At 33.0% G+C, this 15,870-nt stretch overlaps 1 protein-coding gene across 1 annotated transcript in view; it reads left to right on the top strand.

Annotated features, from left to right (window-relative positions):
* Positions 1 to 13,599, top strand: part of LOC114730726 (glutamate receptor 2.8) — a 47,207-nt gene extending 33,608 nt beyond the window's left edge. The window contains exons 4-5 of the mRNA XM_028917833.1: positions 11,632 to 12,029; positions 12,996 to 13,599. Of these exons, the coding sequence (XP_028773666.1) occupies positions 11,632 to 12,029; positions 12,996 to 13,484 (887 nt within the window). The 3' untranslated portion in view covers positions 13,485 to 13,599. The remainder of the gene's footprint in view (positions 1 to 11,631; positions 12,030 to 12,995) is intronic.
* Positions 13,600 to 15,870: the final 2,271 nt, after the last annotated feature.

Here is a 15,870-nt window from a genome sequence, read left to right as displayed (position 1 = left end):
TATTTTGATATCTTTTATATGGGTTTTGTCAACTTAATTAGTCTTTTTAGCCTTAATTGATTTAATATATTTTATTTTGAATTATTATTTTATAAGGGCAAAATTGTCATATTTTGGTTTAATTTGACTAATTGATTTTTGAGGACAATTAATGCTACCTTATCTTTGAATTTTGTTTGCAGGTTTTTGGAAGATTTAAAAATGAAAATGAAAATTAAAAAAGAAAAAGAAAAAAATATAATAAAAAATAATTTAAAAAAAGGGGAGCAAAACGTTTTGCCCTACTATTCAAATCATCATCATTTGGGGAGGAGGAGGCAGGAGCTGGCGACGAAAGAGAAAAGAGAAAGCGAGCAGAGTGGGGACGAAGAACAGGAGGCTCGACGGCGAGAGGGAGAGTCTTCCATCACCATCATCACCTTCATCTTCTTATTCTTCTCGGCGTGGCAGAGTGATCATCGACAAAGTAGTGGTGCCGTGAAGCTGCAGTCAGATCCCAATAACTCATTGTCACTAATGTCTTTTCCTCTTCGGCGTTCCTCCATGGTAGCTTGTAGCAGAATGTTGATTGTGGCATTCACTATGACAAACCGTGGCTGACTTTCATGATTTTCTAGCACAATGTTTATGACTGGAACTTGGAGCTTCAAAGGGGAGTTTCAACTCTTTCAATCTTTTTTTTAATTGTAATTGTGATTTCTAGGTCTTAGAATGAATTTTATAATATTTGAATGTGCTGTGATGATTTATATTTGTATTGAGATTAGTTGTAGTTGTTGGAATTTTTTATTAGCATTTAACATTATGCTGTGATTAGCTTTAATTTCTTTACATTGTACTGGGTTAGGCTATATTTTGAAATTATTGTGAACATTCAGTGGTAATTTAAGGTGGCTTGGTTATTAGACTAAAAATATTAATTGCTTTTCTTTGATTCTCTTTGGCTAATTGTACTAAAACAGTTTAACTGTGAATAATTAATATGCAAGGTGACCTGGTGTTGATTATTCTAATTAAACCGAGTCTAAGAGGTGGCCCTTAGAGTCTTTTGAATTTAGCTAACTCCCAAATTAATTGAAGTAATGATAACCTTAATTATTGTGCTAGAAGATTGCTTTTCCATTTGTTATCACTTGTTAATTTTCTTTGTTTATTTCATACATATCTATTTTATAAACTAAAAATCTAAAAATTATTTACTTATTTTACATTATTTTAAATTTTGCCAATTCGTTAGTTAAAAAGAAAATCAATCCCTTTCCAAGTCAATTCTTTATTTTTGATACTTAGTTTGCTTAGGATTTTAAATAAAGGCTTCTCAAAGGGAAACGACCCGAGTTTTGCACTCTAGTACATTGATTGGATTTATTTTTGATTGGGAATCCCAAGGTGAATGACAAAGACTTTCATCATTCCCCTAACTGCGTTGGCGAAAAAGGATTCCCGTACTTGCAATGAAGCTTTCCCCTGAAATAGCAATAAATATTAAATGATACTAACATATATTGACTTCACAGTCTTTATAATCTAATTTTCAAATAAGTACTTCATGTAAATTAAGAAAATTGAAATTAGTTATATTTTTGTCATTTTTTTTAACATTCTCAATACTTTTTTAAGTTGAATATTGAGAATATGAAAGATAAGTGGTGAAAAAATTAGCTGAAAAATTATGATTCCATATTTTTAGTACTTATGGTAGCTACAACAATTTAACCATAGAAATGGGGTAGGAAATTAGAGAAAAAAATCCTATTTTATTGGTGAGGAGCTTGATTTAGATTCTCCTCACTGATAAAATTTTCAATGAGGAATTTTCCCTAAAACTTGACTGGAAAAATACGGGTGAGAATAAGGATATAAATAATATGACTTGGACCGTCTAAATCCGTCATATAAAAAAATTAGAATAGAGTTTCTGTTCAATTCATGAGAACATTTCTGCTAATGTATTCGCGCGCGCGCGACTATATAAATGAAGTTAATTAACTGCATGTACTCAAACTAGCCAGCTTTTAATTTCGTCTTATATTGCCACATTATAGATACACGGCAGCCCCAAATTACTATTATTACGGCTAGCTTCCAATAATTACTTATGTTGTGCTGTCAACAGCTTAGGTTAGAGCAGGCGATGATGATAAAGCCGCGGGTTCGCTCCTAGGAGGAAAGAAGTTGATAATAGGTGTTCCCAAGAAACCAGCCAGCGGCTTCGTCCAATTTGTGGATTTAGAACTCAATTCAAGCAATAAGAAGCAGGTCGTCAAGGCTACGGGCTTTTCCATTGATGTCTTCGAAGCTGTAATAGCTTACGTTAAGAGTTTACATTACAATTTCTTTCGAGTTTAGAGCTTTTGTAGACGAACATGGAAACAGTGCTGGAAATTGCGACGCACTCGTCTATCAGATTTTGAAGGAAACATTAGAAACTATATACGCTCTTCTCTTCATATATATTACTGCGCATATGAAGACGAGAGAACAGCAAGACAAAGAAAAGATTGGTCTATGACTTCCATATACACAAATTAAAGACATTAGTTAACCTGAATATCTGATGAACAGTATGATGCTGTGGTGGGAGATGTGGCGATTGTGGCAAATCGATCAAAGTACATAGATTTTACATTACCATATAAACCGGCTGATATGAGTATGCTCGTTAAGGTTCGTCATGATCCACGGTTGAATATGTGGATTTTTGCACAACCTTTTACTTGGGATCTGTGGTTGTTCGTAGCCATCTTTACTATTTTTATAGGAGGTGTCATAGTCTTCATGGAACGTCCAGTCGATGAAGATCCAACCTGCAGGAAACAACTCTGCAAGTTTGCTATCCTGTGGCTTCCTGTAATGCAGGCAGTTCTTCCTGAAAGTGAGCATCTTTAAGTTAATCCTTGCTATAAAGTGCCTTTTGTGCAAAAAGCACAAGAAGCTGTGCCTAATTATTCTCAATTTTATATTTCTTAACTATTTGTAGGAAAATCAGTGGCCAAAGCAGGCTCTAGATTTGTGTTGGTGTTATGGCTGATATTAGCATTTGTGCTGATGCAAAGTTACACAGCATGCTTATCATTGATTTTGACAGTACATCAGTTACAACCTAGTTATCCTAGTGAGAATGACGTTGTAAATGATCCCAACATTAACATTGGATATCCTGGTGTGTCATTCTTGAGAGGCTTATTCGTCCATCACTTGAAGATTGATAGTTCGAGGTTCAAGAATTACTCCAGTATTAACGAGTACAAGGAGGCTTTGGACAAAGGAAGCTGCAAAGGGGGTGTGGGTGCTATTTTTAATGAAATTTCCTACCTTAAGATCTTCCTCAACCAATATGGTTATTCTAATTATGCCTTGGTCCAAACCAGGCACCGCAATGATGGATATGTAAGTAGTTCCCTCCCTATTTTCTAATCGGATTTAGATTTAATTTCCTATTGTTCAAGGGTAGCATAAATAAAAATGTGCCCCCGTAAATCAAGTAGTTGATATGGATTGAATATGAGGAATTACTGTACTAAACTAGTTTTAATCTCACATCTTATAGAGTATTTAACTAATTCGAATCCTGCCAGTTAAATCTAACCAATCTAAATTTATTGATGCAACAACATTATATTGTTGTTAATTCCTGTGCTTCTTTTTGGCTTATTGATTAATAGGTTGGAATTTTGTTTTTAAAATGTGTTCACACATTGGCATATATGATTTTTCAGGCATTCCCAGAAGGCACCAACTTAACCTCCTACTTTTCTAGAGCCATACTAAATGTGAGAGAGAATGAAGAAATGGACAGGATTGAGCAGAAATATTTTGGAAGCAATGATATCCATAAGGAAGGCAAAGAAGACATACCCAATAATGCATCAGCAAACAATGCAAGTCCTAGCCTTACTGCTTATAGTTTTGCAGGTCTATTCATGGTAATTGGAATGCTTTCAGTCTGAGCCTTACTAGTTTCTGAAAGTCGTGTTTGGCAAAAACCAATTATATTGGCAAAAACATACAGCAAACAATTCTTGATGATGAGTTAGAGTTTAAATTAAGAACTAAAGAAGCTGGTTTTACAGCTACAGAATGCAATTAAAATAATAATGTATGGGAAGATGGAGCAAATAAGCATGAAAAAAATAAAATATATCTCTTATGAGATCACTTTCTTGCGTGAATATGTGATCATTATATTGCCTATGGAAGTATACTGTTGTGATGGAATGTATACACTCTTGTTTTAGCTGTAAATCTGGTTTTTTTTTTCCCTCCTCATCCAAGATTCTTTTTTTTTAAAATTTTTTTTTCATTTCATCCAATTATTTTTATATTATAGAAATATTACCCTTTCTAGAAGATGGTTATTTGAAAATCCTTTTAGATGATGTGCATATTTATTTTTGAAATTTACATTTTATTAACCCCGGCCCGTACACATACGCGCAAGCTAACACATAAACGCCCAATGCCGCATTAATAGACTGGCCAGCCCAATACTATTCTCCAAGGAAACAAGCCCAAGTTTCTGGATTTATGGGGAAGGCCCCTTGATTTTAACACGTTTAATTTGTTGCCAAACTTTTCCCTTTGATAACACTTTATAAAAGATAACATCTATAATTACTTTCCTTTGTATGATTCGTGAAGAAATTGAGAAATTAATTTGTAAGGATACCTAGAGAGACTTAGTAAAAGGGAAAAATGTACATGTTGTCATATTTTTGTTCGGGAGTTTAATAATTACAAACGTTTAAAAAAATTACCGGCAAAAAGAAAACTTTTAAAAAAATTAGTTAATGTTTTTTTCTCCCCTAAATTTTTGGAAATCAAATTTGAAGTTGGAACCTATGTGAAAATTCTGCCAGAGGATAATTAATTGGACTATAAATTAATGTATCTCATCAAATCATTTCATTTTTTAAGAAAATAAAATAAGAGGCTTAATTAGATTCAAATATACTGCTTGGGTCTGTTTTAAATGTTCAGTGGGTCAGTGAAGATACTATTGTTGAATGATCAGATTGTGTCCACGTCTGTAAATTGCTCAAATTTATTCAGTTAAATAACACAAAATTTATTCCACAAAAAAAAAAAAATCACCCTACATTATTTTGACTTGTGTGCAAATAGCTCATGTAATCCCTAAAATCTGGGGATAATTTTTTTCAAAATTTTTAGATTTGAACAAATAATTAATTCTCTCGTCATTAATTAGTTTTTTGAGTTACTAATATCATATGTCATAAACATATGAGTGTTCAACTTATCACATTCTAGCCCCAGTTAGTTTGGAATGAGACGAGTGGGCAAAAATTTTTTTGGAACAAGACGGTTACAGGATGAGATAAAATAGTAACCAGACCGGGATGTGAGATGGAGTTGTCCCATCTTGTCCCAGGGTATTTTTTAAAAAATTATTTATTAATAATTATTATTAGATTATTTAATTTACTTATTAATAATAATTATTTTTTATAATGATTTTTAACTCTTAAATTGTAGTGTTATCCCAACAAAATTTCCTTCATCAATAAAATAAATTCATAAAGCCATAATATAGTGTTTCTTTTACAATTTTTTTTCATATTATTTTTACACCTTTTTTATATTATATAATTGAGCTTTTTACATAATACTTCTTTTGGTTCTCATTATAAGCTTCAAATAACTAATTTGCTAATGACAAATAATTCATTAAAAGTAATAAATATGTTAAGAATATACTTTTGTTTCTAAATACACCCTTATAATAAATGAGAAAATAGGTGAAACAGAGTGTATAAAAAAAATATAATAAGAGAGAGTATGTCAAAGGAGAAAGAATAAATAATAAAGGATAAAAGTGAAAAAAATACATTAAATATTAAGACAAACCCAAATTAAAAGCTTATAAAATAAACCATACTCTTTTTCAAATTTGAAGCTTATAAATAGAACCAGATGGAATATTTTTTTAATAATATTTTTGTTTTTAAAAGCCCAATAAAGTGTAAACATTATAACATAAAAAAAATTTATACTCAATTATATTTTTACAAAATGGAAAATGGGATGTCCCGTAATCGGGACAGTCTCATAACGGGATGAAACACTGGATGAAAGTCTTGTCTTGTCCTGTTAACAGTCTACATAAACAATATATCTCCTCAAACTTTTGTTATTGTAGGGTTAACCACTTTAGACATTTGCCTATACGTTCAAATAAGCCCCGTACAGTTTAGGTATAGATAACGTCCTATAATGTTACTAACATATATTTTATAAAAGAAAAGCTAATAAAGAGTAAGAAAATTATTTGCACAAATCGAAACTTGTATAAAGATTGGGGTCGTTCATTATCAAGTTTTAAATCACAATTAAATTATTTACATAATTCAAAATCTAGGAAGATTACGTGTAACTCCACGAATCTAATTTTAATCAAAATAATATCATAGTTGACCTTAATAAAATTTAGATGTGCAGAGAAAGTCTCAACCAAAACTTGGGCACGGGGTGGACTCTATAGACGCTAGTCTTCACCCTAGTTTCTATCAAGAATGATTCAAGTCTATATTCAACCATAGAATGAATATTGAATATAGCTAACAGTCATCGATAACGAACATATATTGGTTTTTCTTTTTTCTTTTTAACCCTTTCATGCGATAATTAACATATCACATATCTAGAACTCCATTTTTTTAAATTTAAGAGTTGAGTTTATATTATTGAAATCATTTCCAAGACTGATTTTTATGTACTAACTAAATATTACTTTTATAACGAGCTAATAAATTTTTTATTATTCAAATTTATTCTCATTTTCGTTTTGATCTTTTAAGTTTATTTTCATTTAAAATATTTTTTTTTATAATTTAATAAAAACATGGACTATTTTACTCTTTAAAGGATCAAAACCAGAACAATGACAATTTTAAGGGATCAAATATTATATTAACCCTCAATCATCCATTTAGAGGAAAAAATGTATAAGAGAATTTCACTCTTTTTTGGTTTTGAAACTTGAAAATTGTAGTAAAACCTATCAATTAGCAGCACGAAAAGAGATTGACCTTAGTTTACATGGGGAAAAAATACTAGAAGGAAAAACTCTAAAGAAATAGTAAAAGTTTTTACTATTTTAACTAAGTTTAAATTAACCGATGTTTAGGTCAAAAAACGCTACAAGTTATAGAAATTAAATTAAATAAATTCCACTTGTTAATAGGCCTCTTTATTGGTTTGCCCAGTATCATGTTAAAAAAATGTTGAAATTAATGAAGGAATTAAGAAAAATGTAAAGATAGTTAAATCAAGCAAGACCCAACGATAAGAAATTCAGCTCTCTTGCAAAGTAGAAGTCGCCTTCGCATTAACTTAGCCAAAGCGACGTGGCTGACACGGTCAGAGGAATCTCTGGCTAGTATTCTACGAAAGTGATATTTTAATGATCAATGACAAAACAAAAGAAAGTTCCGTCTAACTAAATAGAGTTGATATTTATTGATCGACGCGAACCGTTCATTGATTCATTGACCCAACAAAGTAATTGCTTCATTTTTTTTTTGGCCGGCCAAATTAATTGTTTCATTCATGAATTATGGGTTGGTTAAATGGCAATATTTTCATTTAAAAAGCTATTTTCCAACATACATATACTATCTCCTATCCTCTTTTGAGCTAAATTTTTTGCTAATGTATTTAGTCTTTTTAATCAGCTGTACCTTCCCCCATTTTTTTCATAAATAAGGGAATTTTTTTGAAAAAATAAACTACAATTTTTTGACATATTTGTTATTATTAACCAACTTCTTAATCTGTTTATCTTATAAAAGACAATTCGTCAGAGTATTTGTTACGTTATAAAGATGCGAATCATCTTCCCTCTACTACTGCTACCCAGTAATAGGTATCTTGTGTTGTGTGTGAGAAACTGATGCCAATTCAAATTCGTGGCCTGGGAGGAGACCAGGAGAGGGGAAAAAACACTTTTATTGATAAGCATTAGAAGACAGAATTTATATTTTCTTTTATAAATCGTTTTGCAGAGTATAAAAGAAGTTAAGCTTTTCTTCCAAAAAATCCTTGACAAATAAAAAATTTACCTGGCTCATTAATTCGGTCCGTTCTTCACTCATAAAAGAGCTAACTGTATTTAATTTGGTTTATGTGAGAGGGCTGCCAAAGATATGTTATACTGCCTTCATTCCATAAAGTCGCTTCTAGAAAAATGATTTGATCTAAAAGATAAGTCATTTGAAGAGTAATTAATTTTTATTTGTCAATTTCATTCCTCAAATTAATATTTAAATGTAACTTTTTGTATTTTTCTCTCTTCTTCACAACCTCATGGGTTAAGTTGAAAAAAGTTTTCAAATTAAAACACATTTAATGAATAAACTATAATTTTTTTGATATTGATAAATTGGTTAAATGACTTATACTGTTAAATCAGAGGCAGCAGTGGGTAACCCAAATGGAAGAAAGTAATAACGGTTAATTATTAATTACACTCTACGCATATACTCCTTCGAGTCGAGTTTCTTCAAGTTAAAAAGCTTAGTTTTTCTCCTTTTATTCTGGGGAGACAAACAGTTGGAAAATTATATATAAGTTGGAAAATTAAAAAATCTATATAGAAACGAACTTCCAAAGAAAGTTCACGTCAAAAGTTGCATCTATGTGCTGCGTCCTTGCTCCCATATATGTGTGTTGGAAACTTAAAAAATCTATATAGAAACGAACTTCCAAAGAAAGATCAGAATATTCTATCTAGAACATGTCACTTCATTTGGATTCATCATTGTTTTGCTATGCCCCGACAAAGTCTGATCATAAATTCACAATGGGCCTTCTCTCATTAAAGACTGAAGGAATTCATTGGTATAAGTTGGAAATTAAGTCATATATAGGACCAACGAAACTTCAGGAAGCTAGCGACAGCACCTATGAAGTTGAACGTGTGACTGTCCTCGTCTCTGATATGTGTGGTTCCTCTCAAGAGATTAGCCCGGCCCTTCATGGACTGGACTTGGCTCTCTCTCTCTCTCTCTCTCTATATATATATATATATATATTAAGAGATAAGAGACGAGAGTAGCTAAATTATAAAACCAGAATGAACATGTCGAGCCAGAAGAAAAAGAAGAGCTTTAACCTTTGCCTCTGCTGGTTTCGTTGTTTTTGTTCTTTGCTATGTTTCTTTGTAGAATTTTCGAAGGCCAAGGAAGCACATATACCAGTAGGGGTAGTTGTTGATCTCAACTCCTCAATTGGAAGAATGGCCATTCGCTGCATCAAAATGGCTCATGAGGACTTCTATAAACACTATTCTCATTACCAAACAAGGCTTGATCTTCGAACCACGGATTCTGAGAATGATGTCGTCAAAGCAGCATCTGCAGGTAATATATTTTTATCAGTTGCAGCCCTAAAATGTTATTTTCAGTCAACTGATTTATATTTTAACATTTTCAATTCCTTTTCTAAGAATTTTAATCTTTGTTTCTAATGGCTCCTGATATTAATTATACCCACGCAGCTTTCCATTTGATAACGAATGAAAACGTGCATGCAATTATCGGACCTTTATTTTCGGAACAAGCGAGGTTCGTAATACAACTTGGGCACAAATATGAGGTGCCCATCGTCTCGTTTTCAGCCACAAGTCCATCTCTCACTCCAAACCGAAGCAAATTTTTCATAAGGACAGCACAAGATGATCGCTCACAGGTGCAGGCTATAGCTGCCATCGTTGAAGCTTACGGATGGCACGAAATCACCCCAATCTACGAAGACACCGAGTATGGCAAGGGTCTGATCCCATACCTCACAGAGGCCTTGGAGGAAGTTAACACACGAGTGCCTTACAGAGTTCCCATCGATCCAAATTCTAAGGAATATGAGATTTTAGAGGAGCTGAAGAAGCTCAATCAGAGTCGAAAAAGAATATTTCTTGTTCACATGACTAGTCTTGTTGGGCCCAAATTCTTCTCAGCAGTGAACAAGGCTGGAATGATGACGGAAGGGTATGGGTGGATAGTCACCGATGGGCTATCTAACGTGTTAGCCCCTCTGGGTCCGAAAGTGATGGATTCTATGCAAGGTGTCGTGGGGGTAAGGCCAAGACTGGAAAAGTCAAGAAAGCTTACAAGTTTCAGAAACAGATGGAAAGCTTCGTCAATTAAATCAGGCAGTGTGTCTTCTTCCTTAACCTTGTTTGGACTTTGGGCTTATGACACAGTTTGGGCCACCGCCATGGCAGTAGAGTCTACGTTTGCCAATTCTAAGGGTAACGACACACTTATAGATAGAATCCTAAGTACTAAATTCGAAGGCCTCTCCGGGAATTTCAATTTGAGTGAAGGACAACTCAAACCCTTAGAGCTTGAAGTATTTAATGTGGTAGGACGCAAAGAGAGGATCATTGGATGTTGGAGCCCACAGAGAGGACTATTCCACGACAAACACTGGAGTTCAAGAGAGAAACTAATGTCACCACTATGGCCGGGGGACACAACAAATCAACCACCCAAATTGAGAATTGGGGTCCCAGTAAGAAAGCGTTTTGTTGAATTTTTGAAGGTGGAATGGCGGTCTTCATCAGATAGAACTCCAGATGTTTCTGGCTTTACTATTGATGTGTTTCTCGAAGTGGTCAAAGCTTTACCTTTTCCTCTTGAATATGAGTTTCTCCCATTCCAGAAGAAGAATGGAGAAGCTACGTCCTATGAAGAGCTTGTCCGCCAAATTGAGAAAAAGGCAAGTTTTCGTTAAAAGGATAAGAATCCTAGTATATATACTGTCTTCCGTCTTTAATATAAAAATTAGTTTGACTTTTAATTTAATTTTAAATATAAAACTTTAATTTACCTTGTCTCTCATTTTTCTTTTTTCAAAATAATCATTGTAATAATTGCATATATTAAAGGTTTTATCAAATGATAGTTCTAGCTAATATATATAATTAGTAAAAGTATTTTGGAGAAGACAACACCTATTTATTATAAATAGCTAACTTGATAAATTTTTTTAATCTACTTAAATTAATCAACTGACTCTGATATTTAAAACAGGAGGTAGTACTGCCTATTTATCCAATTGTATTACTACAAGCTTTTTGAGGGATGTTATAATGACAAGAATTTTCATTTATACTGGTAGACGTTTGATGCTGTGGTCGGAGACATAACTATTACAGCCAGCCGTGCCGAACATGTTGACTTTACGTTGCCGTATTCAGAAGCCGGAGTGTCAATGGTAGTTTCGATGAAACACGATGAGAAACAAAACATGTGGATCTTCTTGAAGCCTTTGAGTCCAGGTCTTTGGCTGACCACAGGTGCAGCCTTCGTCCTCACTGGGATCATTATATGGCTTCACGAACATCGTACAAACACAGAATTTCAAGGATCCCTACAGCAACAACTTGGCATGATGTTCTGGTTTTCTTTCTCCACCTTAGTCTTTGCTCACAGTAAATCTCCTCTTAAACTCATATACTACATACGCTCCTTAATATAAGATTTATTTTATAATGTAATTTGAACTACAAACTAAATCTTATATTATGAACGGGCGATAATATATTTCATGGTTATAAGTGGGCAATCATGTATTTATCACTAATGTCTACTATGTTTAATGGTGATACAGAGGAAAGATTAGTGAACAATTGGTCGCGTTTTGTGCTGATCTTATGGGTATTTGCGTTGCTAATCATAACACAAAGTTACACTGCAAGTTTAGGTTCCATGTTAACTGTACAAAGTTTGCAGCCTAAGTTCATCGATGTAAAAGACATAAAAAATAATAATTACTGTGTGGGACATCAGTATGGGTCCTTCGTCAAAAGGCTTCTGAAAAATCAACTGGGATTCACAGAGTCAAAGTTGAAGCCATACCAAACACCTGAAGAATATGATCGAGCTCTCTCTAGTGGTGAGATTGCTGCTTTCTTTGATGAAATCCCCTACGCGAAGCTCTTCCTCTCAAGATACGGCTCCAAGTATGCTATGGTGGGGCCAACTTACAAGACTGCTGGATTTGGCTTCGTGAGTTCTCTCTTGTTCAATCTTGTCTTGGATACAAGTTTCTTCTACTGAAAATGAAAGGTTTAAGGAACACAAATGTTGAACAATTCAAATGTGTAGTTAAACCCTTTCACATATACATACATATACACACACATATGTATTATTCAAGGGTTTAAGTTGATACTTCCTCGGTTCTCATATATAAGAATTTTTTAAGGATTGGAGAATATAAATGGGAAAAACAAATAACGTATGGTATAATGTTAAGTATAAGATTCCAATTATGCTCCAATAGTATAGTAATATTTTGTTCATGAGGCACCCATTTATTTATTTGTTTGGTTTTGATAACAAAAAATTCAGATGAGTTGATCCCAATATAACTCATTAGGATTAAGATATACTTCTAAATTTAAAAATTATACTTACAAAAGTATTTACAGAGCTTGTAGAGGCACCTATTTTTATATTATAAAATATTTAGGTTAAGTTTTTTATATTCATTATATGAAATTCTTCAATTACACATAGCCATGTGCCCTAATTTTTTTTTATGTGGGTTTATAATTAAATACGATTAAATAAATTCCAATATTTTAAAAATAGTATATATGGTCATGTATGATTGTAAAACTTAACAAATTTTATATGTTATGAAGAGTGAATCATTATATGTTGAGTTAACCAAAAAAAAAAAACTAGTAACGTCGTCCATCCAAATTCAATGAAACAAGTCAAGTCTTCCATGCATCTTTGACTTTAGAAATTTCAAATTTTTGTTGCCTCTTGAAAGACAGTTCCTTGATTGTACAACCGCTAATGTTAAAGGATAAAAATAACTATTGAATTGAGTGAGATCAAGATAAAGATTTGTAATAATAAAGAGACAATATTTAAGCATTCAACATCTTTTTTTCCCCTGCCAACAAGCCTTTAGTTATCATCGAGTGCTATTATGCTAACGTTGATATATGTTATGGTCAGGCATTTCCACTAAGATCTCCGTTGGTATCTTATTTTTCAAGGGCAATCCTAAATGTGACTCAAGATGAAGAAAAATTTGAGAGGATTAGGGGCAAGTACTTCTCCAGCAAAATCCTATCCGAAGATGAAAGTGGATCATCAATCCCAAACAGTCAGACTAGTCTTACAGTGTCCAGCTTTGGAGGGCTTTTCATCATCACAGGGGTCGCTTCTGGGATTTCACTTCTGTTCTATTTGTTTAAGTTTGGGTACTCTCGTTCAGAGGAAAAACTTCTTTGGTTGTTGCGGTTAAAGGCCCGAATAGTGAAGTGCATGGATCGAAAGAATAGCTCTTTATCTGTGAACAGAAGTGATGCCAGGGTACATCCTGCAGAGGGACATAGAGCCATTACTTCCCAGAACGAACAAGATCAGCTACCTTCTCCAGAGCATAGTGACACCATTGAGCGTGCTCATCAGTCAGCACAAGAAATAGAGAGAAAAGAGTAGGATTTTAGTTTCTTACAGACTCTGATCACTTGTTATATTCTTCATTTGAAAGACACTTTTAAGTGTCTAGGCAATGCCTGTATATGAATAAGATATCCTGCAACAAACTTATGTGTATCTCATGGATTGACAATATCCCTTAAATAAGATTATAGATTCGCATTTGTTAATAAAAAATTATATTGAAAGAATTATCCTTCTTTAATATTGATGACACTTAAATTTGACCAAGTGATACCATGACCAAATAGTTATTTTAAAGAATAAATAAAATAATTAAAAGAAATAAGTAAAATGAATAATTTCTAGCAGTTAACATACAACTGTAGTAAATTCAGACCATGTAAATATGCCTGCTCAAAGTTTATGTAAACTAGACATGCCTCCAGTCATTCAAACTTATGTACATGCTATAAATACGATAATAACTCATAAATAAAATTATGAATTCCAACCTTGTACGTAAATGAAGGGAAAAGATCACATTAAAAAGTTCACCTCTATTTATTCACCCCATTCTTTTGATCTTGCGTTGTCCCGAAAGTAGTGGGTACATACCAACCAGAAAAAAGAAATGTGTAACTATGATACAGGTATACGTTCACAAATTGAGATTACAAGCTGAGAGGCGTATAACTATAAATTGGGCTAGAGGAGTATTTGTTACATTATAAAGATGGGAATCTTATTTCCTCTGCTAACCTATATTACTATAATTTATAAGGCATCTTGTGTGCGGGAATCTGCCAATTCAAACCCATGGCCTGTAAAGGAGAAAAGAGAACACTTTCACCATCAAGCCACAAGTTGGGTAAACATTATATTATAAAATTTGGGTCAAGTTGCTAGTTATATTTATTAAAGTTCTTGTTTGTCATCACTTCTATTAACACTTATAAGCACATTTCATGTAAACAAGGATAAAACTTTTCTCACATATGTACCTCGTATTTCGTAAATCTTAATTGAAAATCTACTTATAAATCAAGTTTATAAGTAAATTTATAAGTACGTATATACATTTTAACAACTAATAATAATAAAATAATAAGTACCAATATTTCACAAATGAACTCATAAATATACTTCCACATTTTAATAATTGGCAATAGCAAAGTAATAGTTGACAAAAAAAAAACAATAGCAAAATGATAAGCACACATATTAAAATTTATAAAATTTAATTTACATCATCGTATATCCCTTTTGATTCACTCAGTTATTCTTTTGTCCATATAAAATACGTCTTCATTTTAGAGTTTTTTTAAACATTTAATACTTTTTTTTCTCAATTAATTAAACGTCATTCTCATCTCTTTTTTTCTCTCATTCTCTCTCTTTCTTTTTCCACTCACTCTCCCTTCCACCCACATTTTTCATGGATGAGGGCATTTTTAAAAAACAAAATTTAATGTTGATATATTTATTGTACTTAACTAATTTTAACTAATTTTTTACATAAAACATGGTTAATTGTATCTTATAAAAAAGCAGGACATGTTACTGATTTTTTTGCCAGAAGCACTTAATGTTAAAAGCTGTCCCAAACATGACCCACCCAGCTTTTGAAACCAAAAAGCCACTTTTAAGCGAGCCTATCACAATTCCAAACATTCCCATGTGTAGTGAGAATTAGATGATCAGCATACACCATCGGATCTTAATTGGGGGGAATCATCTCTTAAACATAACGTGCTTTAATTTCTCTAAATTATTCTTTATTATTTGTATTTCAACTACTACTCATGATGAAAAAGCTCTTTGATATGCGCATCTAATTGGAATAATTTTTTTTAAAAAAATATACATGTAGAAAACAAAGTAAATTAAAGCATAAAAATCTTTATATTATGGTCTGGCGAAAAGAAAAAATCTGTATATAATGGACGGTGGGAGTAATTAAGATTGTCGTTGAAGTTTGATTACGACTTGCTTGTGGAATTGTCGTTGATGCAAGCCCTCTTTTGACTTGAAGACGCTGGTTTCTCACTGGTGATGGAGTACATGAACCGAACTTTTAAGAATACAATATTCAATCTTAAGACCGAAATAATTCGCTGATATATATACGTGTCACCTTCTTCCTAGTATCTGACATGCATGGTTTTTCTTAAGATATTAGCCCGCCCCTTCATGGCCCTGAAACCAGCATCGAGGTCAAGCCAGAAGAAAAAGAGGAGCTTTAACCTTTGCCTCTGGTTTTGCCGCTTTTGTACTTTGCTTTGGTTCTCTGCGGAAACTTCGAAGGCGAAGCAGGCACAAATAACAGTAGGCGTAGTTGTTGATCTCAACTCCTCAGTTGGAAGCACGGCCATGCGCTGCATCCAAATGGCTCATGACGACTTCTATAAACACTATTCTCATTATCAAACAAGACTTGATCTTC

Source organism: Neltuma alba, unplaced genomic scaffold, assembly GCF_004799145.2.
Source record: "Neltuma alba isolate B1F8T4 unplaced genomic scaffold, ASM479914v2 tig00012763_pilon, whole genome shotgun sequence".
Taxonomy (NCBI): Eukaryota; Viridiplantae; Streptophyta; class Magnoliopsida; order Fabales; family Fabaceae; genus Neltuma; species Neltuma alba.
The sequence above is the reverse complement of the archived record's forward strand: the minus strand, read 5'-3'. Positions and strand labels throughout refer to the sequence as shown.